The sequence below is a fragment of the Chiloscyllium plagiosum genome, unplaced genomic scaffold (genome assembly GCF_037043375.1).
Source record: "Chiloscyllium plagiosum isolate Xiang-an unplaced genomic scaffold, Cpla_swu_hap1 HiC_scaffold_9, whole genome shotgun sequence".
NCBI lineage: Eukaryota > Metazoa > Chordata > Chondrichthyes > Orectolobiformes > Hemiscylliidae > Chiloscyllium > Chiloscyllium plagiosum.
This window is the reverse complement of record NW_028270147.1, coordinates 67,675,864-67,702,250: the sequence shown is the minus strand read 5'-3', so window position 1 is coordinate 67,702,250 and position 26,387 is coordinate 67,675,864. Positions and strand designations below refer to the sequence as shown.

Sequence of the window (26,387 nt, the reverse complement as noted above, 5' to 3'; positions counted from 1 at the left end):
CTGAAGTTCCTTCTCAGCTTTGTACATTCATTTTATCAAAATGGACTGCATCAACATCCCATAAAAGCATGAAAACATGAATATAAAGTATTACCATTTGCTAAACATTAGTCAGTTATGTCCCAGCAATTCATTTGGATCCCCCTGTTTTATTATGGACTATGGATAGGTGCTCTTACATTTCAAGTTTTCACATCTTTCCAGATTCCGATTCTTTCAAAGGTTTATTCCTTTGCCAATGTGCTTCCTTACTCAATTCTTTCATTGGTCTAATTATTTTCATTGTACATCCCTTCTCACCTGCTGCAGTTCACAAAGAGCATATCCTTTTGGTACAACTGATTCACCTTACAATATCATTGCTGTCAGAGTCCCATGAAATATACAAACACTTCCAGCAGAGGAGCCGGTCATTTGGTCCATCATTTCCAAAAGATCTCACCAGGCTAATTACATTACACAAGAGAATATACTGCTTAAATGTTGAGTGTTCTGCCTCGACCACACTTTAATGCAGCAAATTTCAGACTCTCATCATTTTCTGAACTAAAACACCGGTCATTAACTCTCTCTCAATGTTATACTTCTTATCTTAAATCTACACCCCGGGCTTAGTGACTTCCTTTACTAATGGAAAAACTGCTTTCCTGTACGCATAACTCATCTTACACATCAGGTCTCCTCACACACCGCAGCTCAATTTTAATTTTCAAAATATAGACTGGGACTGCCATAGTGTTAAGGTGTTAGATGGAGGGGAATTTGTTAAGTATTACAAGCAAATTTTCTGATTCGGTATGTGGATTTACCTCCTAGAGAAGGTGCAAAACTTGACCTATTCTTGGGAAATAAGGTGATTTGAGGTGTCAATGGGGGAGCACTTTGAGGCCAGTGGGTATAACGCTATTATTTTAAAACAGTGATTGAAAAGGATAGACCAGATCTAAAAGTTGAAGTTCTAAACTGGAGAAAGGCAAATTTTGATGGGATTAGGCAAGAACTCTCAAAAGTTGATTGGGGGCAGATGTTTGCAGGCAAAAGGATAATAGGAGTCCAGAAACAGTATATTCTTGTTGGGCTGAAAGGAAAGGCTGGTAGGTGTAGGTAATGCTGGATGACTAGAGAAATTGAGGGTTTGGTTAAGGAAAAGAAGCAAGCAGCAGTGCTCCAAAAGCTAGTGCTTCCAATTAAACCTGTTGGACTATAACCTACTGTTGTGTGATTTTTAACTTTGTACAGCCCAGTCCAACACCGGCATCTCCAAATCATGGCCTAAATGGTATTGAGCAAGATACACTCAGTACATTTCCTCAGTACCCAGTCCTCCTCTTCTGTCTTGCAGTAAGCCTTTCTATTCTGCCAGCACTTCACTAAGCAGCAGGTGTCCTGCAAAGTGCTAAGTATGAACTGCACAGACTTGTGAATGCACCACTGTGCTCAGATTGCCACTCAAGGTCCAGAACAGACAGCTTGGAGTTGCTCCTGCAAACGTGGCCGTCCAACTGCTATGAGACTCTAGAATTTCCCACGTGGTACAGGATGTGCAAAGCCTCAGCCTGTGCTCTTAGACAAATGTCAGCTGAAAAGAATGTGATCCTCTGCTTTTTGTTTACTCTTACTCCTGTTTAAGTATAAACTGGAAACAATCTTCTTGCTGTTAGTTTCAAACAACTAGAACCCCATAACATCTTCAAACAACACTTTGATACGGTTAAGGATGCTTTCTTGTTCAGAAGTGAACTTTACTTACGATAAATAATGTATCTATTTTCAGCAAAGTAATGATCTTTGCCCTAATAACACTTGTAATCTAATGTAACTTGTAATGACACATCCCTTTAATCTTGGGACATGTTACACAATCAATTCACCTACTTGAACAAGACAGGTTACCTGTGATTATAACAACTCAACAAGCGTAAAGAGGCAAATTCCCAAAGAGGAGAGATTGTTTGGAGACATCACATACCTCTACACTGATCAGTTTTTCCTGGGCGGATCCTAGTTCCTCATTTTTTGCTTTGATTACCTTCAATTGCTCATCTACAAAAATGAAAAATATATTGCAAACATCAAGCAGTCCTGAAATATCCAAATAACCATCTTCAGCAACTTTTAAGCTATAATGAAGCAAATACAATTACTTAATACTGGAGTTGAAAACACCAGCTCTTTTCTGAAAGCTGTTTCTTTTAAAACTAGCCTTTAATATACCTGGTGTCACAAACTTCTGTCAAAAATTGTTTAGAAATAAAAAATTGCCATTTTTCAGATTTAATATACTTACTAAGTGCAGAAACTTCCTCACGCAGCTTTTGACATTCCTGCATCTCAGACACTAACTTTTCTTGCCCCTGGGTGAGTCGTTTTTCCACTTCAAAATACTGTTGCTCTGAAATATTAAACAAAGTAAACTGTATTCTTTGCAATTGTCACAGCCCATTGATTATATAGGAGATAACTGGCTAGTATGGGTGATTTAGTGAGATGCAATAAATGTTGCATTTTTCTAGAGCACAACATGTTTACCACATAAGGTACCAAATTCTAGACAAAAAAAATCATAACTTCAAAACGAATCCAAGCAATTAATAACAAATCACTTCAGAAAATATAATCAATCAAGGTTCCAAGCTAGAAATAATGAGAATGATTTATTAAAAGTAACCTTAAGTAAGTAAATGCAAATTCAACTTAAAAACAAAATAGCAGGCATGATAACTTTTTGCAAACCAAGTAGAATCCAATAAAAGTCATTATTTCCACTTTCCAAAACAATTTTCAGGATATGGGCATCACTGGGAAAGCTAGTAGTTACTTCTAAATTACTGGAAAAGGTAGAGAGCCTTCTTGAGCTATTCACAGTGGTTTGATACACAGGATTAGATTACCTACAGTGTGGAAACAGGCCCTTCGGTCCAACAAGTCCACACCGACCCGCCGAAGCGCACCCACCCAGACCCCTACACTTACCCCTTCACCTAACACTACGGGCAATTTAGCATGGCCAATTCACCTGGCCTGCACATCTTTGGACTGTGGGAGGAAACCGGAGCACCCGGAGGAAACCCACGCAGACACGGGGAGAATGTGCAAACTCCACACAGTCAGTCGCCTGAGGCGGCATTTGAACCCAGGTCTCTGGTGCTGTGAGGCAGCAGTGCTAACCACTGTGCCACTGTGCCGCCCTAAAAGGAGCAGTCTAAAAGTTGCAAAAGGACTCTTAAAACAACTACGTTAGTGTGGCACCAGAATCTCACAGGCCAGTTTGGGTAGAAATGTCTTTGCCTAATGAGGACATGAACCAGAGAGGCGTTTACAACACTTGAACAGCTTCATGGCCACTTTGACCAATATCTGTTTTTCATTCAGATTTTTTTTTCCAATTTAAATTCAACTAAAGTGTTTGACAAACAATAATTCAAACATTAAAAGGTGGCATGCATGGATCTGCACACATACTTCCTCAGGACACCAGAAGAGTCACACAGGCAAGTAATTATTGTTAAAGCAATTACAATTGCTATAATAGCTAACTTATGAACAGCAGGCCATCAAAAAAAAATTACACCCAACATTGTTAATATATTTTGGTGGTGCAAGTCCAAAAATTGACACTGGCCAGACAGTAGATTAGATTAGATTACATTACAGTGTGGAAACAGGCCCTTCGGCCCAACAAGTCCACACCAACCCACCGACGCGCAACCCACCCATACCCCTACATTTACCCCTTACCTAACACTACGGGCAATTTAGCATGGCCAATTCACCTGACCTGCACATCTTTGGACTGTGGGAGGAAACCGGTGCACCTGGAGGAAACCCACACAGACACGGGGAGAACGTGCAAACTCCACACAGTCAGTCGCCTGAGGTGGGAATTGAACCCGGTCTCCGGCGCTGTGAGGCAGAAGTGCGAACCACTGTGCCACCGCGCTGCCCACGAAACTTCCCGTTGTTCAAAAATGAGAGATTGGATTTATGCTATGATTCCTTGGGCAGGGAAATAATTTATGTTTAAATGGATTAAAATATTTTGATCACCACAATGCCGGACTACCACACTAATTATTGTTGCGACGTGGCAGTCTCAACTGTCACTAATTTTGATGGTATTAGGTAAGAACTTTCAAAGGCTGATTGAGAGCAGGTGTTCGCAAGTAAAGAGATGGCTGGAAAATGGGAAGCCTTCAGATAGGAGATAATGAGAGTCCAGAGACAGAATATTCCTGTTAGGGTGAAAGGAAAGGCTGGTAGGTGTAGGGAATGCTGGATGACTAAAGAAATTGAGAAGTTGGTTAAGAAAAAGAAGGAAACATCTGTCAGGTATTAGACAAGATAGATCGAGTGAAACCTAAGAAGAGGATAAAGGCAGTAGGAGTATAGAGGGAAATCAGGAAGACAAAAAGGGGGCATGAAATAGCTTTGGCAAATAGAGTTAAAGAAAATCCAAAGGTTTTTACAAGGACATTAAGGACAAAAGAGTAACTAGGGAGAGAATAGGGCCCCTCAAAGATCAATAACGCAGCCCTTGTGTGGAACTGCAGGAGACAGGGGAGACACTAAACGAGTATTTTGCATCAATATTGACTGTGGAAAAGGACATGGAAGATATAGAATGTAGGGAAATAGATGGTGATATCTTGAAAAAAAAAACATCCATATTACAGAGGAAGAAGTGCTGGATGTTTCAAGAAAGTGAAAGTGGATAAATCCCTAGGACTTGATCAGGTGTACCTTAGAACTTTGTGGGAAGTTACAGAAGTGATTGCTGGGCCTCTTCCTGAGATATCTGTATCATCAATTGTCACAGGTGAAATGCCAGAAGACTGGAGGTTGGCTTATGTGGTGCCACTGTTTAAGGAAAGTGGTAAGGAGAAGCCAGGGCAGTGAGCCTGATGTCAGTGATGGGCAAATTATTGGAGGGAATCCTGAGGGACAGGATATACATGTATTTGGAAAGGCAAGGACCGATTATGGATAGTCAACATGGCTTTATGCGTGGGAAATCATGTCTCACAAACTTGAGTTTTTTGAGGAAGTAACAAAGAGGACTGACGAGGGCAGAGCGGTAGATGTGATCTATATGGACTTCAGTAAGGCGTTCGACAAGGTTGCCCATGGGAGACTGGTTAGCAAGGTTAGATCTCATGGAATACAGGGAGAAATTGGGGCGGCACAGTGGTTAGCAATGCTGCCTCTCAGCACCAGGGACCCAGGTTCAATTCCCGCCTTGGGCAACTGTGTGGGTTTGCACATTCTCCCCATGTGTGTGGATTTCCTCTGGGTGCTCCAGTTTCCTCCCACAGTCCAAAGCTGTGCAGGTTAGGTGAATTGGCTAGGCTAACTTGCCTGTAGTAATTAGGTGCATTAGTCAGGGGTGAATGTAGGGGAATGGGTCTGGGTGGATTGCTCTTCAGAGGGTTGGTGTGGACTTGTTGGACCGAAAGGCTGTTTCCACACTGTAGGGAATCTAATCTAATCTTCCACAAACTAGCCATTAGGCCTGTGACTAGTGGAGTGCCACAAGGATTGGTGCTGGGTCCACTACTTTTCATCATTTGTATAAATGATTTGGATGTGAGCATAAGAGGTATAGCTAGCAAGTTTGCAGATGACACCAAAATTAGAGGTGTGGTGGACAGCGAAGAAGGTTACCTCAAATTACAACAGGATTTTGATCAGAAGGGCCAATGGGCTGAGAAGTGGCAGATGGAGTTTAATTTAGAAAAATGCGAGGTGCTGCATCTTGGGAAAGCAAATCTTAGCAGGACTGATACACTTAATGGTAAGGTCCTCAGGAGTGTAGCTGAACAGAGACCTTGGAATGCAGGTTCAGAGCTCCTTGTAAGTGGAGTCGCAGGTAGATAGGATTGTGAAGGCGGCGTTTGGTATGCTTTCTTTTATTGGTCAGAGTATTGCGTGCATGAGTTAGGAGGCCATGTTGCGGCTGTATGGGACATTGGTTAAGACACTTTTGGAATATTGCATGCAATTTTGGTTTCCTTCCTCTTGATAAGATGTTGTGAAACTTCAAAGGGCTCAGAAAAGATTTTGAAAGGATGTTGCCAGGATTGGAGGATTTGAGCTATGCGGAAGAGGTTGAATAGGCTAGAACTGTTTTCCCTGGCGTGTCTAAGGCTGAGGGGTGACCTTATAGAAGTTTATAAAACCATGAGGGGCATGGATAGGATCAATAGACAAAATCTCTTCCCTGGGGTGGGGAGTCCAGAACTAGACGGTATAGGTTTAAGGTGAGAGGGGAAAGATATAAAAGAGACTCAAGGGGCAACTTTTTCACACAGAGTGTGTTACGTGAATGGAATGAGCTGCCAGAGGAAGTGGTGGAGGTTAGTACAGTTGCAACATTTAAAAGGCACCTGGATGGGTACATGAATAAGAAGAGTTTGGAGGGATTTGGAGGGTGCTGGCAGGTGGGACTAGATTGGGTTGGGATATCTGGTCAGCATGGACGAGTTGGACTGAAGGATCTGTTTCTGTGCTATATATCTCTATGACTCTATGTGGTCACATCTTGGATGGTTGAATCTGTATATCTAACTCAGGTAAGTTTCATACTATATATTTTTTTCTGTGTAAATTAATGGAATTAAAGGAAAAGCTGAATCAGATCAGGATTTTTGCATCTGTGGACAGAAATGTTACATTGGTCAGTTTAAAATGGCAACACACAGAGTACTCTTAATGAACCCAACACCTAAACCATTAGCAACCAGTTTCAATAAGCCAAGCTTTCCACTTAAGAGATGTGTTTATATTCAGATGGGTATACAAATAGGAAGTGTTTACAGGGATGTGGGCCTAGTGCTGGCAAATGGGTCTAGTTTGGTTTAAGATAGCTGATTGGCATGGACATGTTGTGCTGTGCATCTCTATGACAATAACGCAAAGGGAAAATGAAACTTAATCTGATTAAACGTGATTTTATGTAATTGTGAAATAGATATACATACCCATTTCAACTTAATAACCCTATTAACAAACTGGATCCAGTAAAATATGATTAATGCTCGGAAAGTGTTGAATGATTTAAAGAAACTACAAATTATAATACAAGTGCACAATCCTTTATCCAAAATGCTCAGGATCAGCGGATTTTCAGAATTCAAATTTTCCTAATTTCAGAAAAAGTGACAGTTTGATGGTGAAATTTTAAAACATCTGACCAAACAGCAGATGCACTGAGTAAACAGCACCTGAAATAGAACTGAGACTTGTCAGTGCTGGGCCACGCCCCCACACATCGCATTTGAGTGACATGCATCGAGTGGGTGTAGAGCTAGGTTAACTGTTTGCATGCCAAACAATCTCGTTAATGAGAAAAAAAACTTCACAAGAAAACCTTCGGATTTTGGAGCTTTTTGGATGAAGGGTTGTCTGCCTGTACCAGATTCTTTCTGGATTAGAGGAAAATTCTTTGAGATGGTACTTGCAGCTTCTGTTATATGCACACATTAACCAACTAAACTACTCAATCCATTGAATTTCATTGAACACTGGAGTGTATGAAGTTGAGGGGTAACCTTTTGGAGATTTATAAGATCACGTAGGGCATAGGTAAGGTGAGTAGCAAAAGGTCTTTTCCCCAAGGTGGAAGAGTTCAAAACTAGGGGGGAATATTTTTAAGGTGAGAGTAGAAAGATTTAATAAAAGGACATGAGGGGCAACTTTTCTTCTTTGCACATAGTGGTTAGTGTGAGAATTGAACTGCCAGAGGAAGTTGCCAAGTTAAAAAGACATTTGGATAATACGAGAATAAGAAAGGTTTGGAGGGATATGGCCTAAATGCAGGAGGGGGACTAGTTTACTTTGGGATCCAGTGGACCAAGGGTCTGTTTCCATGCTGTGTGACTATGAGTCTTCCACACCCAAAATCAAGTTCTATAAGTTAACTTCAACATCAGAAACCAGACAAACATCTCAAACCCAACGTCTGAATCAATATCCTAATTTTTGTTTTATAGGCCCAGGAAGTGCAAACACATTTGACCAAAAACGACATGTTCAGTTTTACACCCTCAAGCAATCAAACTTGAAAATTTACCCCATAAGCATTTAACAGCCAACATCTCAAAATAGAAAACAATAGCTTTATCATGCGCTTTTTCTACATCAGTCAACATTCAACTGGCATAGTAGAACCAGGTGTACCCTTCTCATTCACTTATAAATACTTATTTTAGGCAACAATTGTCTCTTTACAGTTTAGAAGACATCCCAATGCCATTGTGCAGTTGCCATATTCTGAGCAACCCGTGACAAAGATCAAATAGACAATGAGATACAAGAATTTACAGAGAATATGCAAAAGTGTCCTGGTTAAATGGGATTGCAGGAATACAAAAGTTTTAAAAATGATTTAGGAAAACTAAGTTATGGGAGATTGTATGGAAGAACATCACTAAAGATCTGTAAAGGAAAATTTGGATTAGCAACTGAACAAAGATTGCCTATAACAAGATAATGCTACACAGACAATTGAAGCCATTCTTAGTAGAAATCATTTTAAAAGAAAACATTAAATAATAGTGAAGAACAGAAATTGCCTGGAAAGCTCAGGTCAGAGTAAACTTTTCTGAGGAAGGGTCACTCAACCCTCCTTAGAAGACAAGACAAAGGATATGACTGACAGAGTACCTTTCATCATCCAGTACTTGCCCAGAGTGGAAAGACTCTCCTAGGTCCTTCATAGCCTTCAACATGGTGGCACAGTGGTTAGCGCTGCTGCCTCACAGCACCAGAAACCCGGGTTCAATTCCCGCCTTGGGCAACTGTCTGTGTTGAGTTTGCACATTCTCCCTGTGTCTGCATAGGTTTCCTCCGGGTGCTCCGGTTTCCTCCCACATTCCAAAAATGTGCAGGTTAGGTGAATTGGCCACGCTAAATTGCCCATAGTGTTAGGTGTAGGGGAATGGGTCTGGATGGGTTGCTCTTCGGAGGGTCGGTGTGGACTTGTAGGGCCAAAGGGCCTATTTCCACACTGTAGGGAATCTAATCTAATCTAAATCATCGATGATGGCAGGCATCTTGCCAAGATCATCCCGATACCACTTGTCACTTTCGAACAACCTCAAAACCTTAAACACACCATTGTTTGCAGCAAACTACCCAGCCGTCAGGCAACATCGACCACAACCCACACAACCCTGCCCGGCAACCTCTACACGTCACATCATCGACATGGATACGACCGCCACACACGGGAACAGCACCCACCACGTACACAGCAGATAGTCATGTCACTCAACCAATGTTGTTTATTGTACACATTAAAGGCAAAGATGCTCTGTGGCGCGGTGTATTGGCGAGACCATGCAGGTGCTACAACATGATGCTACAACAACAGATCAATCGACACCACGCAACAATCACCAGACAGCAACGTTCCCTCCCAGTCAGCAAACATTTCAGCAGTTAAGGGCATTCAGCTTCCACTCTTCAGGTAAACGCCCTCCAAGGCAGTCTTTGGAGATACACAACAATGCAGAATCACTGAACAAAAACTGATAGCTAAGTTTCATACCCATGTAGAAGGCTTCAACTGTCATCTTAGGTTCATGTCGCACGACATGTGACCCCACCACACTGTTCTGTATCTGTAAAATCTTTCTTCATAAATTGTTATGATGTCTCTACCTTTATTAGGTCAGACAGTTGTGGATTACTTATTACTTTCGTTAGATCCTTGGCATGCAAGTCTTATACCTATCAGGTTTAATTAGAAAAAATAACATGAAAGGTATAAGAGTCAAATATAACTTCAAAGAACTGCAAATGCACATCAGAAGCAAGGGCTGGGGCTCAGTGAGTGGAGCTGTATCTGTGAAGCAAAATCAGAGTTAACATTTCAGGTCTGGTAACCCTTTCTCTGATTTTTCTTCACAGATGCTGCTGAACCTACAGGGCTTTTCGAGCAGTTTCTGTTTTTGTTCCATGTTATTCCAGTCATTTTGGTTTGTCTCCAGCACCTTATTGTTAATTTTTTTGTAATTATCTCTCTGCCTCATTTAATCAGATTACAGGCCATTCCTTCAGCTGTTATTCAGCTCTTGACACTTTACTCAGACCATCTAACACCCTTGGTCACCTGAACAGACTTATTATTCAAATCACCATTCACACCATTTGTATGATCTTCTGATCTCTCTGCCCTTGACTCCCTGCCCATAGATCCTGTGTTCTGTACTTCCCTCGCATTTCATCTGATGAAGGGGCTACACTTCAAAAGCTCGTGATTTCCAATAAACCTGTTGGGACTATGACGTGGTGTCGTGTGATTTCTGACTTTGCCCACTCCTCTCCACCCCTGGCACCTCCTCATCCTCGTTTCTCTCCACGGATGTTGTCAGATTTGTTGAGCTTTTCCAGCAATTTCTGCTTTTGTTGCTGATTTACAGCTTCCGCAGTTCTTTTAGCTTTTATTAAACGACACAACTTATTTAAAACTGGCGCCTTAAGAGGCACACAAGTTTCAGTGTTGGCAACGCGAAACATAATCGTTGCACACAACATGATGGTCGAAGTGAGGCCTACCTCCCTCCAGCCCCTTGCCAAACGTGCCGATCCACCCATTTTACTTACCGCTGTCAATTTTAAAACGTTCATATTTAGCTTTCAGGTTAGTTACGTCCGCTTCTTTATCGGTGATCAGCTTTTCGAGTTTGGCCACGGTCAGTCTGGGGAGTTTGGCGAGTTCACTACGATCAAACAACTGCTGCAAAACATCCGCCGCCATATTACCGTCTGCGCCAGCAACCACCTCTGATCCGCAAACCTAACAAGCTGCTTGTGTGACGTTGGAGCATGTCACGCTGCGCCCAGCCCTCTGGGAGATATAGTCCCACGCAGCTTCGCTTGCCCAGGTTCCGACAGAATCAAAACTACAAAACTCAGTCGACACTGTGTTGGGCCTTGTACGCACTTGCTGCCCCTTTCCCTCCGACCTCCCTGTTCCATCCCACGTCACAGAACGCGGGAAAGCCCAAAAGCTCAGCGACGGTATGTACTGGGGTGAGGAGAAAAAGGAAAGAGCAGTAATTCCGGGAGTTTTTATTTTGTGGTGTACACTTGACTGTAATTTTGATATGCGTTTCGAATGAGCCATAAATCTGGAGGATGTGTTGTTTACCACTTTATAAATTCCTACTTTGGAAATAGAACCGGCCTGACTCAAGGTTGGGCCCTTCGGCCAACCAAGTCCACACCGACCCTCCGAAGAGCAACCCACCCAGACCCATTCCCCTACATTTACCCTTCACCTAACACTACGGGTAATTTAGCATAGCCAATTCACCTGACCTGCACATCTTTTGGACTGTGGGAGGAAACCCACGCAGACACAGGGAGAATGTGCAAACTCCACACAGACAGTTGCCCGAGGTGGGAATTGAACGCAGGTCTCTGTCGCTGAGGCAGCAGTGCAAACCACTATGCCACCGTACTGTCCAAAGGAGTTCTGGGATTTACAAATTAATCACTCGAAACCTGCATCCCCATTCAAAGTGATGAAAGACTTAACAGCAATCTGGGTTTGTTCAATACTTGGCATCAGTTAAGAGTCATAGAGATGTACAGTATGGAAGCAGACCCTTCGGTCCAACTCATCCATGCCAACCAGATATAATTACCTACTCTTGTCCCTTTTGCCAGCACCTGGCCCATATCCCTGTAGACTCTTCCTATTCATATACCCATCCACATGCCTTTTAAATGTAATTACTGTATACCACCACACCCTCTGGCAGCTCAATCCAGACACACACCACTCTCTGCGTGAAAAAGTTGCCCGTTAGGTTCCTTTTAAATTTTTTCCCTTTCACCCTAAACCTATGCCCTCTAGTTCTGGTTTCCCCCATCCCAAGGAAAAAACCTTGTCTATTTACCCTATCCAAGCCCCTCATGATTATCTATGTAATATTGAACCATCCAATTATTTGGAGTGTTCTGCAGCAACAAGGCCAGTCCTATCCTTCACAACACTGGGGACAGGTAGAACCTCCGTACGTATTGACACTTGGTGCTTGCGTACTGAGGGTCAATGCACAGCTTAATGCCACTGCACATAAAGACGGCCGTTAGGTGAGGGTGGTATTGGGTACGTTCTTTTCCCCACTTCTCCAGAGTTTTGTACATGGAATCTCTGCAGACACTGTCCATCTTCGACCTCTAAATGAAGTGGAAGATGGCTCGGCTGACTGAAGCAGAGCTGTTCTGAGAAATGGGCCAGACCTGAATCTCACAACAACAGCAGAGAGAGTGCCTCACAGCTGATGATCAGATTTTTACCTGCAATTGGGAAGTAGAGGTGCTCTGAAAAGCAATATTCCAACAGTGGCTCAACTAATGTCCTGTACAGCCGTAACATGACCTCCCAACTCCTGTACTCAATACTCGTACCAATAAAGGAAAACATACCAAATGTTTTCTACACTATCCTATCTACCTGCGGCTCTACTTTCAAGAAGCTATGAACCTGTACGCCAAGATCTCTTTGTTCAGCAACACTTCCCAGGACCTTACCATTAAGTGTATAAGTCCTGCTAAGATTTACTTTCCCAAAATGCAGCACCTCACATTTATCTGTATTAAACTCCATCTGCCACCTCTCGGCCCTTTGGCCCATCTGATCAAGATCCTGTTGTAATCTGAGGTAACCTTCTTCGCTGTTGACTACATAAATGGGTAAGATCTGGCAAATGGATGATTTAGTCGGAAAATGCAAAATTGTCCATTTTCACAAGAAGAATAAACAAAAACTTCCAGATGGGAACAGGATTCAGAGCTCAGAGATTCAGAGGGATTTGTGTATCGTTGTGCACGAATCGCAGAAGGTAGAGCAAATATTCAGAAAAGATAGTACAATGTTTTGGTTTATTGTGAGGGGAATTGAATAGGGAAATACAAAGTTACACAACAGAGAATGTTTACCAGACTAGTACTTGGAACAAGTAGGTTGTTATATCAGGAAGGGCTGGACAAGCCAGATGATGTCAATTGCAATCTCCAAGATTAAGAGTGACTAAACTCAGGCAGGTACAATCCTACCGATGTCTTGACTGGGTTGCATTGAGAAAGATATTTTGCTTTGTGTTTCCATACTTCAACATCAAGCGGACACCTATTTAATAAAGAGAGAAAGAGAACTGTGGAATAACCAGAGCAACTGAGCACAACAGTCAGTTGGAGGGAGTGCCACACTGTTTGAGATTCTAACCCACCAGACTTGATGGTATGTTTGTACTGAGCATGTGCTGCCCCCCCTCTCCAGCCATGACTCCACACTCACATAGCCCCTCATTGGCAGATGATGGGTACAATTGGGATGGCCCATGATTGCAAGTCCTGGGCTAACTGAGCTGTCATGGATCTTATGTCGCTGTTGCAGGATCTCAAAGCTACAATTATATTCAGAGATGAGAGAGAGAGAGACTGCAGCATCAGCATAAAGCTCAAAGATGTTGGCTCTTTGCCTTCCTATCCAGCGATCAGACAGTGAGTCTGGCTTAGTCTTTCATCTCCACATTAAGGAGAAAGTGAGGTCTGCAGATGCTGGAGATCAAAGTTGAAACTTTATTGCTGGAACAGCACAGTAGGTCAGGCAGCATCCAGGGAACAGGAGATTCGACGTTTCGGGCACAGGCCCTTCTTCAGGAATCTCCACATTAAACCTATTGACACTGGTGTTCATCAGAGTGTCTGGAGTGGTTGAATTGCACAGGTGTTGATTTCAATGAGTTCTTGATCACTGTTAGCTATTGTGGCAATTTGTAGCAATCATATCTAGACAGTTTATTGAGAAGCAGTAGTTTTGATGTGCTACATTATTTAATAAGGTAAAGAAAGGAAAAATACAACCCATGACAGATAAAAACACTTTCCCAATCCCAGAGCCGGTCTGGAGAATGGATGAGTAGAGGCAGTGCACTCCTATCTCGACCCCTCTGTTTTCATTCTGCTCCATAATTTAATTTAATTTATTTTATTTACCTTTTTAAATATTTTTTTCACTGTTCTTTACCTGTTATTTCTTGATTGTCTCTCTTTCTCTCGCTCCCCACTCTCTCATCATCTTTTTCCTCTCCTCTTCCCCCTTTGCTACCCTTCTCCCCTGTTTTCCATTTTGCCTCTGCTTCACCCATCCCCCACATATTTTGTCACATAGCACTGGCTTCAGCCTTGGTCATTCACAGCTCCTAATCTCCCTATAATCTCTCTATGCACTGTCATTATCATCTCTTTATTGCTACTTTTGCTTCTGGTGCCATGACTCACCTTCTCTCAGAACCTCATCACCTCAGGAGATCTCCCACCCACAGCTTCCAACCTCATAGTCCGGGAACCCGCACTGCCCGATTCTACCTCCTTCCCAAGATCCACAAGCCTGACCACCCTGGCCGACCCATTGTCTCAGCATGCTCCTGCCCCACTGAATTCATCTCTACCTAACTCGACACTGTCCTATCCCCCCTAGTCCAGGAACTCCCCACATATGTTCGAGACACCACCCACGCCCTCCACCTCCTCCAAGACTTCCGTTTCCCCGGCCCCCAACGCCTCATCTTCACCATGGATATCCAATCCCTCTACACCTCCATCCGCCATGACCAGGGCCTCCAAGCCCACTGTTTTTTCCTCTCCAGACGTTCCCAACAGTATCCCTCCACCGACACTCTCATTCGTTTGGCCGAACTGGTCCTCACCCTTAACAATTTCTCCTTTGAATCCTCCCACTTCCTCCAGACCAAAGGGGTACTTCCTCCAGGCACACGTATGGACCCCAGCTATGCCTGTCTCTTTGTTGGCTACGTAGAGCAGTTGATCTTCCGTAATTACACCGGCACCACTCCCCACCCCTTCCTACGCTACATTGATGACTGCATTGGCGCCACCTCGTGCTCCCGCGAGGAGGTTGAGCAATCATCAACTTCACCAACACATTCCACCCTGACCTTAAATTTACCTGGACCATCTCTGACACCTCCCTCCCCTTCCTGGACCTCTCCATCTCCATCAGTGACGACCGACTTGACACTGACATTTTCTACAAACCCACCGACTCCCACAGCTACCTGGATTACACCTCTTCCCACCCTACCTCTTGCAAAAATGCCATCCCGTATTCCCAATTCCTCCGCCTCCGCCGTATCTGCTCCCAGGAGGACCAGTTCCACCATAGAACACACCAGATGGCCTCCTTCTTTAGAGACCGCAATTTCCCTTCCCACGTGGTTAAAGATGCCCTCCAACGCATCTCGTCCACATCCCGCACCTCCGCCCTCAGACCCAACCCCTCCAACCGCAACAAGGACAGAACGCCCCTGGTGCTCACCTTCCACCCCACCAACCTTCGCATAAACCAAATCATCCGCCGACATTTCCGTCACCTCCAAACAGACCCCACCACCAGGGATATATTTCCCTCCCCACCCCTCTCCGCCTTCCGCAAAGACCGTTCCCTCCGTGACTACCTGGTTAGGTCCACACCCCCCCTACGACCCACCCTCCCATCCTGGCACTTTCCCCTGCCACCGCAGGAACTGTAAAACCTGTGCCCACACCTCCTCCCTCACCTCTATCCAAGGCCCTAAAGGAGCCTTCCACATCCATCAAAGCTTTACCTGCACATCCACTAATATCATTTATTGTATCCGTTGCTCCCGATGCGGTCTCCTCTACATTGGGGCGACTGGGCGCCTCCTTGCAGAGCGCTTTAGGGAACATCTCCGAGACACCCGCACCAATCAACCAAACCGCCCCGTGGCTCAACATTTCATAGAACATAGAACATAGAACATAGAAGAATACAGCGCAGTACAGGCCCTTGGGCCCTCGATGTTGCGCCGATCCAAGCCCACCTAAACTACACTAACCCACTATCCTCCATATACCTATCCAATGCCCTCTTAAATGCCCATAAAGAGGGAGAGTCCACCACTGTTACTGGCAGGGCATTCCATGAACTAACGACTCGCTGAGTGAAGAACCTACCCCTAACATCAGTCCTATATCTACCCCCCCTTAATTTAAAGCTATGCCCCCTTGTAATACCCGACTCAATACGCGGGAAAAGGTTCATACTGTCGACCCTATCTAACCCCCTAATCATCTTGTACACCTCAATCAAGTCACCCCTAAACCTTCTTTTCTCTAGTGAAAACAGCCCCAAGTGCCTCAGTCTTTCCTCATACGATTTTCCTTCCATACCAGGCAACATCCTGGTAAACCTCCTCTGCACCCGTTCCAATGCCTCCACATCCTTCCTATAGTATGGCGACCAAAACTGCACACAATATTCCAGATGCGGCCGTACCAGAGTCTTATACAACTGCATCATGACCTCAGGACTCCGGAACTCAATTCCTCTACCAATAAAAGCCAGTACGCCATATGCCTTCCTCACCGCACTATTTACCTGGGTGGCAACTTTCAGAGATCTGTGTACATGGACACCAAGATCCCTCTGCTCATCCACACTACCAAGTATCCGACCATTAGCCCAGTACCCCATCTTTTTGTTATTCTTCCCAAAGTGAATCACCTCGCACTTAGCTACATTGAATTCCATCTGCCACCTTTCTGCCCAGCTCTGCAGCTTCTCTATATCCTGCTGTAACCTGCCACATGCTTCCTCACTGTCAACAACTCCTCCGACTTTCGTATCATCCGCAAACTTGCTCACCCAACCTTCTAACCCCTCTTCCAGGTCATTTATAAAAATGACAAACAGCAATGGTCCCAAAACAGATCCTTGCGGAACACCGCTAGTGACGGCACTCCATGAAGAAACTTTGCCATCAACTACTACCCTCTGTCTTCTTCCATCCAGCCAATTCCTAATCCAAACCTCTAACTCACCCTCAATGCCATATCTCCGTATTTTCTGCAGTAGCCTACCATGGGGAACCTTATCAAACGCCTTACTAAAATCCATATATACCACATCTACCGCTTTCCCCTCATCAACCTCCTTCGTCACCTTTTCAAAGAATTCAATAAGGTTTGTGAGGCACGACTTGCCCTTCACAAAACCATGCTGACTATCCTTGATCACATTATTCCTATCTAGATGTGCATAAATCCTATCCCTTACAATTCTCTCTAAGACTTTGCCCACAACAGAAGTGAGACTCACCGGCCTATAGTTACTAGGGCTATCCCTACTCCCCTTTTTGAACAAGGGAACCACATTTGCTATCCTCCAGTCTTCTGGGACTACTCCTGTAGACAAAGAGGACATAAAAATCAAGGCCAATGGCTCTGCAATCTCCTCCCTTGCTTCCCAGAGAATCCTAGGATAAATGCCATCAGGCCCAGGGGACTTATCTATTTTCACCTTTTCCAGGATTTCCAACACCTCTTCTCTACATACCTCAAAGCCATCCATTCTACTTATTTGTGCCTCAGTATTCTCATCGACAACAATGCCCTGTTCCTGAGTGAATACTGAAGAAAAGTATTCATTCAGTGTCTCCCCAATCTCTTCCGCCTCCACATGCAACTTCCCCCTACTATCCTTGACTGGACCTATTCCTACCCTAGTCATTCTTTTATTCCTAACATACCTATAGAAAGCCTTAGGGTTTTCCCTAATCCTATCTACTCAGGACTTTTCATGTCCCCTCCTTGCTGCTTTTAGCTCTCTCTTCAGGTCCTTCCTGGCTACCCTATAACTCTCAATCGCCCCAATTGAACCTTCACGTCTCATCTTGAGATAGGCCGCCCTCTTCCATTTAACAAGGGATTCCAATTCCTTATTAAACCACGGCTCCCTCGCACGACCCTTTCCTTCCTGCCTGACAGGTACATAATTATCAAGGACACTCAATAGTTGCCCCTTGAACAAGTTCCACATATCATTTACACTCTTGCCTTGGAGTCTACTTTTCCAAGCCACACATCCTAAGTCATGCCTCACCGCATCATAATTTCCCTTACCCCAGCTATAATTCTTGCCCTGTAGTACACACTTATCCCTCTCCATCACGAGTGTAAAAATCACCGAATTATGGTCACTATCCCCAAAGTGCTCACCTACCTCTAATTCTAACACCTGGCCTGGTTCGTTACCCAGAACCAAATCCAGTATGGCCTCACCTCTTGTTGGCCTGTCTACATATTGTGTCAGGAAACTCTCCTGCACACATTGAACAAACACTGACCCATCTAACGAACTTGAGCTATAGCTTTCCCAATCAATATCAGGAAAGTTAAAGTCCCCCATAACAACCACCCTATTACTGTCACTCATCTCCTGAATCACCTTCCCAATCCTTTCTTCAATGATTCTAGGACTATTAGGAGGCCTGTAAAAGACTCCTAACAGGGTGACCTCACCTTTCCTATTCCTAACCTCAGCCCAAACTACCTCAGATGGCAAGTCCTCATCCATCGTCCTTTCCACCGCTGTAATACTATCTTTGACAAGCAATGCCACACCTCCCCCTCTTTTACCCCCACCTCTGACCCTACTAAAACATTTAAATCCCGGAACCTGCAACAGCCAATCCTGTCCCTGTTCTAGCCATGTCTCCGTAATAGCCACAACATCGAAGTCCCCCTCCCACTCTGCCGAGGATATGGAGGTCCTGGGCCTCCTCCACCGCCGCTCCCTCACCACCAGACGCATGGAAGAAGAACGCCTCATCTTCCGCCTCGGAACACTTCAACCCCAGGGCATCAATGTGGATTTCAACAGCTTCCTCATTTCCTCTTCCCCCACCTCATCCTAGTTTCTAACCTCCAGCAACACGATCCCCTTGACTTGTCCGGACTTGTCCGACCTGCCCAGCTCCTTTTCCACCTATCCACTCCACCCTCTCCTCCCTGACCTATCACCTTCATCTCCTCCCCCACTGACCTATTGTACTCTATGCTACTCTATCCCCACCCCCACCCTCCTCGAGCTTATCTCTCCACGCTTCAGGCTCTCTGCCTTTATTCCTGATGAAGGGCTTTTGCCCGTCCTCGGATGCTGCCTGAATTACTGTGCTCTTCCAGCACCACTGATCCAGAATCTGGTTTCCAGCATCTGCAGTCATTGTTTTTACCTCGTTGTTTTCACCTTCTCTCAGCCTAGTATAAATACCTCCCTATTTCTCCCTTTTTTTAAGCTTCAACAAAGGGTCAGTTAGACTCGAAACATCAGCTCTTTTCTCTCCTTACAGATGCTGCCATACCTGCTGAGATTTTCCAGCATTTTCTCTTTTGGTCATTGAGTACGGGATGTCATGTTACAGCTATACAAGACTTCAGTAGGCCACATGTGGAGTACTGCACACATTCTGATCGCCATGCTAGAGGAAGGATGCTATTAAACTGCAAAGGGTGTTACCATATTTAGAGGTTTTGGGTGATAAGAAGTCTCTGGAGCATTGCAGGCTGAGGGGAGACCTTATGGAGGTTTATAAAACAATGAGGTGCACAGATGGGGTAAATAGCCAAGATCTTTCACCAGAGGTTGAGAGTGGAAGGTTTAAAAGGGACCTGAGGGGCAACTTGACCATAAGACATAGGAGTGGAAGTAAGGCCATTCGGCCCATCGAGTCCACTGCGCCATTCAATCATGGCTGATGGGCATTTCAACTCCACTTACCCGCATTCTCCCCGTAGCCCTTAATTCCTTGTGACATCAAGAATTTATCAATCTCTGCCTTGAAGACATTTAGCGTCCCAGCCTCTACTGCACTCTGCGGCAATGAATTCCACAGGCCCACCAGTCTCTGGCTGAAGAAATGTCTCCGCATTTCTGTTCTGAATTTACCCCCTCTAATTCTAAGGCTGTGTTCACGGGTCCTAGTCTCCGCACCTAACGGAAGCAATTTCCAAGCGTCCACCCTTTGAAAAGCCATGTATTATCTTGTAAGTTTCTATTAGATCTCCCCTTACTCTTCTAAACTCCAATGAATACCATCCCAGGATCCTCAGCCATTCCTCGTATGTTAGACTTACCATTCCAGGGATCATCCGTGTGAATCTCCGCTGGACACGCTCCAGTGCCAGTATGTCCTTCCTGAGGTGTGGGGACCAAAACTGGACACAGTACTCCAAATGGAGCTTTATAACGTCTCAGTAGCACAACGGTGCTTTTATATTCCAACCCTAAACTTTTTCACACATTGGGCCATCGAGTCAGAGCTGTAGAGCATGGAAACAGACCCCTGGTCCAACCCATCCACGCCAACCACACATCCAAACCAATTTAGTCCTATTAGCCAGCGAACGGCCCATATCCCTCCAAACCTCACCCCACTTCCAGCCCACAGACCCATCCAGATGCCCCCACATGGTGCAATTGTACCAGCCTCCACCACATTCTCTGGCAGCTCACTCCATACATGTACCATCTTCTGCGTGAAAAAGTTGCCTCTTTAAATCTTTCCCCTTTCACCTTAAATCTATACCCTCCAGTTTTAGAATCCCTCATCCCAGGGAAAAGACCTTGACTGTTCACCCTATCCAAGTCCTGCATAATTTTATAAACTTCCAAAATGTCACCCCTCAGCCACCAACACCCCAGGGAAAATAGCACCAGCCTATTCGAATCAGCTAGGCAAAAGTGACGACTGCGGATGCTGAAGATCAGAATCAAGGGCTGCTGCCTGAAATGTCGATTTTCATGTTCCTTGGATGCTGCTTGACCGGCTGTGCTTTTCCAGCACCACTCTAATCTGTTTGAATGAGCTGCCAGAGGAAGTGGAGGCTTGTACAACCACAACATCCAAAAGGCATCTGGAGGGGTACATGAACAGGAAGGGTCGAGAGGGACACAGCCCAAGCGCCGGCAAATGGGACCAGACCCATTCAGGATATCTGGTTGGTTTGGATGAGCTGGACCAAAGGGTCCACTCCTGCACTGCACATCTCCATAACTCTAATTGTTTACATTTGCAGAAGGCAAGTTGCTGATTTGACACAGTTAAGGATATTTGTTTCCCAAGTAATATCAAATATGGCATGTAACGTTAACATAAATTAAAGAGGGCTCCCAATTTTTGACACTGGGCTTGCAAAGGTTTATTCTTTCAAGAATGTGAGTGGTGCTATGGTTACACCCTCCAAATGGAGCAATCAGACACACTGATCTGACCAGACTTGTATACTTCAAACTGGAGCTCCAGTAGATTAATTTCCAACCATGACTGAGTTCTCTCTCTTTGAATTCTTAGAGTTCGCTATCAGAATGCTGTCAGAGATCGAATGAGGAAATATTTTGTTTCCACAGCTAACACCTCGAGGAATGAAGCTGTAAATCATACAATGATAAGGCATTAAAGAAGGACTATGAGCCTTTGTGTATCGAAGTCACTTGACCTTTTCCTATAAATTCTATGTTCTGTAATCCTGCCCTACTAGTTACCTGACAAGGAGCAGTACTCCTCGTCCTGAAGAAGGGTTACCCCAAAACATCAACATCTCCACCTCATGATGCTGCCTGGCTTGCTGTGTTGTTCCAGCCTCCTGCCTGTCTACTTTGGATTCCAGCATCTGCAATTTTTTTGTCTCTTTCAAATAAACCTGATGGACTATTACCTGGGGTTGTGTGATTTTTAACTTTGTCTATCCCGGTCCAATACCAGCACCTCCACATCATGGCAACCCCAAAACAGAATAATGAATATCTCGGGCTTGATGAAGAGAAAATTGGAAAGAGCTTTGTCGAAAAGCGATGCTGGACTAGAAATGTTGACCTGGGTTTGGAACCTATCCCAGAACTAGTAGACTGTGAGAGCTGTTGTTATAATGTGGCCAAACAGAGTGATTATCAATATGTAAATTCTTCGAATATGTTTGATTGCAGGCAGGTGGAGAAGTAGATTCCTGGTCACCAAAAGAGAAAATGCTGGAAAATTTCAGCAGGTCTGGCAGCATCTGTAAGGAGAGAAAAGAGCTGACGTTTCGAGTCTATATGACCCTTTGTCAAAGCTAAAAAAAGGGAGAAATAGGGAGTTAAAAATCACACGACACCAGGTTATAGTCCAACAGGTTTAATTGGAAGCACATTAGCTTTCAGAGCGACGCTCCTTCATCAGGTGGTACCTGTTGGACTATAACCTGGTGTTGTGTGATTTTTAACTTTGTACACCCCAGTCCAACACCGGCATCTCCAAATCATGAGAAATAGGGAGGTATTTATACTAGGCTGAGAGAAGGTGAATCATGGCTCCAGAAGCAAAGGTTGCAATAAAGAGGTGATGAGTGCATAGAGAGATAATAGGGAGATTAGGAACTGTGAATGACCAAGGCTGAAGCCAGTGCTATGTGACAAAATATGTGGGGGATGGGTGAAGCAGAGGCAAAATGGAAAACAGGGGAGAAGGGTAGCAAAGGGGGAGGAGGAGAGGAAAAAGGTGATGAGAGAGTGGGGAGCGAGAGAAAGAGAGACAATCAAGAAATAAGAGGTACAGAACAGTGGAAAAAAATTTTAAAAATAAACAAAATAAATTAAATAAAATTACGGAGCAGAATGAAAACATAGGGTTGAGACGGGATAATCATCTGAAGTTGTTGAATTCAATGTTGAGACCGGCAGATTCCTGGTTAGGTATGCTGCAGAAAGCAATGGCAAAACACTGCAGAATGCTGTGGCAGACCACTTTAACTGTCAGTGTAGACTAATCAAATGGATATCTGTACAATAGTACTTGGAAAATGAGGATGGGAGAATAGATAAATGGACAAGCTGATTATTTCAATTGGTTGTTCATGTGGTTATTAGCACACTCTAGATTATGCACCCAGCGCTGCCCAAGTACTGAATCACCTCCAGAAGTGGATATTTTATTCTGGATTTTGTTGATTGATTGAGTATGGTCTATACTGTGATTCAGTCAACCATTCTTTTGAACAAGGTAAAAACAATGACTGCAGATTCTGGATTAGAGTGGTGCTGGAAAAGCACAGCAGTTCAAGCAGCATCTGAGGGGCACAAAAATCGACGTTTTGGGCAAAAGCCCTTCAACAGGAATACAGGCAGAGTGCATGAAGGGTAGAAAGATTTCTCCCCACTCCCACCCTCCTCTCATTTATGTCTCCACCCTTCAGGCACTCTGCCTGTATTCCTAATGAAGGGCTTTTGCCCGAAATGTCGATTTTCCTGCTCCTCGGATGCTAAGTGAACTGCTGTGCTTTTCTAGCACCATTCTAATCTAGATTCTTTTGAACATATGGTGTCTGTTCTTGCCATTGCACCAGCACTGAGACTCGTTCATAACATTGCTGAATTGTATTGTAGGTAGAATGGTTTAGATTGACAGCTGTGTTCCATTAATGTAAAATATCACTCATGTTGCCTTTGCATAATGATAGTGTCAATACCTTGGATAACTTGTTGTTAAAATTTTTGAGTTACTTTGTCTTTCCATGGTAGTTTTGAGAGAGAACAGGAGCTTTTAGGTTCCAAATGATGCAAACAGTTCCCTTACCTCAATCACCATTTCCTTTAAAATTTTGGAACACATTAGCCATTTACATCAGTTGGCTTATTTATGCTAAGCAAAGCGTTTTCCGTTTATCCTGCCATCAATTTTCTCCCTGTCATTTATCTTTATAATCTTCACATATAATAATTTTTCAGCATTCTTTTCATTAGTAAACATTAACCATTCCTGCCTTACTCATGTCCTCCAAGCATATAATACCCTCTTTGTCCCTAATAGGACTCAACCTTCCTTTTACCATTGCCTACTGTTTACATACCAGTAAGAGATTCTTGGTTTCCCTTTTATGCTCACTGCCATTCTATTGTCATATGGGGGAATCGTATGATTTAGCTGTAGTTTATTTTTCCATATGCAATATTAAAAGTAGACTATCATTTGAAAATGGGAGAAAGTGAGGACTGCAGAGGCTGGTGATCAGAGTCGACAGTGGAGTGTTGGAAAAGCACAGCAAGTCAGGCAACATCCGAGGAGCAGGAGAATCGATTGTTTGGACAAGAGCCCTTCATCAGGAATGAGCCCGAAATGTCAATTCTCCTCGAATGCTGCCTGACCTGCTGTGCTTTTCCAGCACCCCACTCTTGACTATATTTGAAAATTGCAGGTCTTTCTGTATCGCGTAATCTCATTTTGTAAATTTCATCACAAAAAAAATTAAAATACATTGCATCTTTTATGACCTCTGGTTGTCCAAAACATTTTATAGTCTGTTAAGTACTTTTGAAATGTAGGAAATTTAAATTATTGTTACTTTTAACAAATTGAGTATTCTTTTTCAGATGAACAATAAATTTGAGGATTGAATAGTTTTTGAATTGTTTCTGAACTTCACATAAGTTGCAGAAATATTTGACTGAACACTAGTTGTTTAAAATTAACAGTTTTTATTGTTGAAGCTTAATTGTGTGCTGATGTTCAACATTTGAGAATCACAGAGTTCAGTTCATATCCCACTAAGTTCAATCTCAGACTTTAGAAGGTAGCAAATGTAAACCAGGGCCCTCCCCACACAAGTGGTGAGTTTCTGATTTCTGTTAAAACATTTTGGTCAGCAGCTGATGATGGCAGAAATTTAATGAAATTACAGATATTTTGAATAGGTATTTTGTTTTCCTTCTTTGTAGAAAATGTAGAAGGAAGTTGAAAATGAAGATGTAGAAGCTGTGAGTTCAGGTATTGATTTTTTTTCCCCACAATTTGATATTTACTGAAATAAGCTGCCAAAGTCTGTAAGCTATTTTAATTGTAACAAGTGGCTTCCAGCAGACTGTTAATGAACTTTATTTTATGTTCTCCCTTATGTGGACATTGCTGGTTAGCCAGCAATTATTGCCTGTCCCTAGCTGCCCTTAAACCTGGTGGCTTGCTAGGTCATTTCAGAAGGCGGTTGAGAGTCAACCACATTGCTGTGAGCCTGGAGTCACATGTAGGCCAGACCAGACAGAAGTGGCAGATTTCCTTCCCTGAGGGACATAAGTGAGACAGATGGGTTTTTCCAAAGTTGGCAATGGTTGCATGGCCATTATTAATTTTATAGCTTTCCATAATAATGTTTTATTCGAAGTGAGGTTCAGGTTCAAGTCCCACCTGCCAAGGAGGTGGGTCATAACTTGTCTGAACGACTTAATTTATAAAAGGGTATCCTGCAGTGCCCCTTCCTTTGTGCCAGAAGGTCTGGGCTCAACTGGAGGTGTGATAGTTTTGCAATTAAGTTGATTGTTTTTAAAAGGAAATGTACAGTCATTAAACTGGAATTTTCTTTGAGAAAAAGTATCTTGATTAAGTTATAATTCTAGTTAATATAATTGAGAAATATATGGAAACATTAGATTTCTATTTTAAATTAATACTATACAATTATGTTTCCGGAAAATGCAGAGCTGTAAAAACCAATTAGACCAAGGAAAGCTTTACAAATATTCATGAACCATGAAACATCATGATCTGCCAAGTTCTGACTTCAGGGTTCGGCTTATTGTTCACAATCTAATCAAGATTATTTAATTTAAAAGAAGTTTCCATAAAGTGTACGTATTAACAAAGGCATTATCTTTGGAAAATGTCATTAAGGATCGATTAATTGATGCAACAACAGTGATAACCAATCAATGAGCTGATGATAGCTTGACTTGACAGGGGCTGCCATAGTGCAGTGGGACCTTTGGACCAGGAAGCCTGGCTTAAGTCCCACCTGCTCCAGAAGTGCATAATAATACATTTGAACATGTTACTTAAAAAAAAATCTGGAATACTTTGCTAGATAGCTTGCCTTGACAGAGATATTGGCACAGTGATAGGGATACTATGTTCAGGACCCACCTGCCCCAGAGGTGTAATAGAACATATCAGAACAGGTTGACTGAAATAACTAACTTGATTTGGTGTAGCATAATATCCACTTCAAGGATAAAAACCTGAGCTCAAGACAAGGCCCGTGGCAAGCAGTATACTGGCAATTCCTGAGAGACAAATTCCTGGTTTAAGAATTATTGTTGAAGAGATTGCAAGGCTATAATCTTGTGGTCTGATCAACCATTGAAGATCAGAAAATACTGTTTGGCTTAATAACTATGTATTTTTTTCTTCTGCATTGATTGAATTATTTGCGAACAAGTATGTCTACTCAAAGGAGATGCTAAAGTGGGCGGCACGGTGGCACAGTGGTTAGCACTGCTTCCTCAGTATCAGAGACCTGGGTTCAATTCTCGCCTCAGGCAACTGTCTGTGTGGAGTTTGCAATTTTCCCCATGTCTGTGTGGGTTTCCTCCTGGTGCTCCGGTTTCCTCCCACAGTCCAAAAAATGTGCAAGTTAGATGAATTGGCCATACTAATTTGTCTGTAGAGTTAGGTGAAGAGGTACGTGTTGGGGAATGGGTCTGGGTGGGTTGCTCTTCGGAGGGTCGGTGTGGACTTGTTTCCATACTGTAA

At 43.5% G+C, this 26,387-nt stretch overlaps 1 protein-coding gene across 5 annotated transcripts in view; it reads right to left on the bottom strand.

The window, feature by feature from the left end:
* LOC122554466 (nucleoprotein TPR) overlaps positions 1–10,779 on the bottom strand; it is a 149,199-nt gene extending 138,420 nt beyond the window's left edge. For all 5 annotated transcript variants that reach the window (XM_043699535.2, XM_043699536.2, XM_043699537.2 and 2 more), the window contains exons 1-3: positions 10,606–10,779; positions 2,288–2,392; positions 1,970–2,043 (exon numbers count right to left, since the gene is read on the bottom strand). In XM_043699535.2, coding sequence (XP_043555470.2) covers positions 1,970–2,043; positions 2,288–2,392; positions 10,606–10,759 — 333 coding nt within the window. In that variant the 5' untranslated portion in view covers positions 10,760–10,779. The remainder of the gene's footprint in view (positions 1–1,969; positions 2,044–2,287; positions 2,393–10,605) is intronic.
* Positions 10,780–26,387: the final 15,608 nt, after the last annotated feature.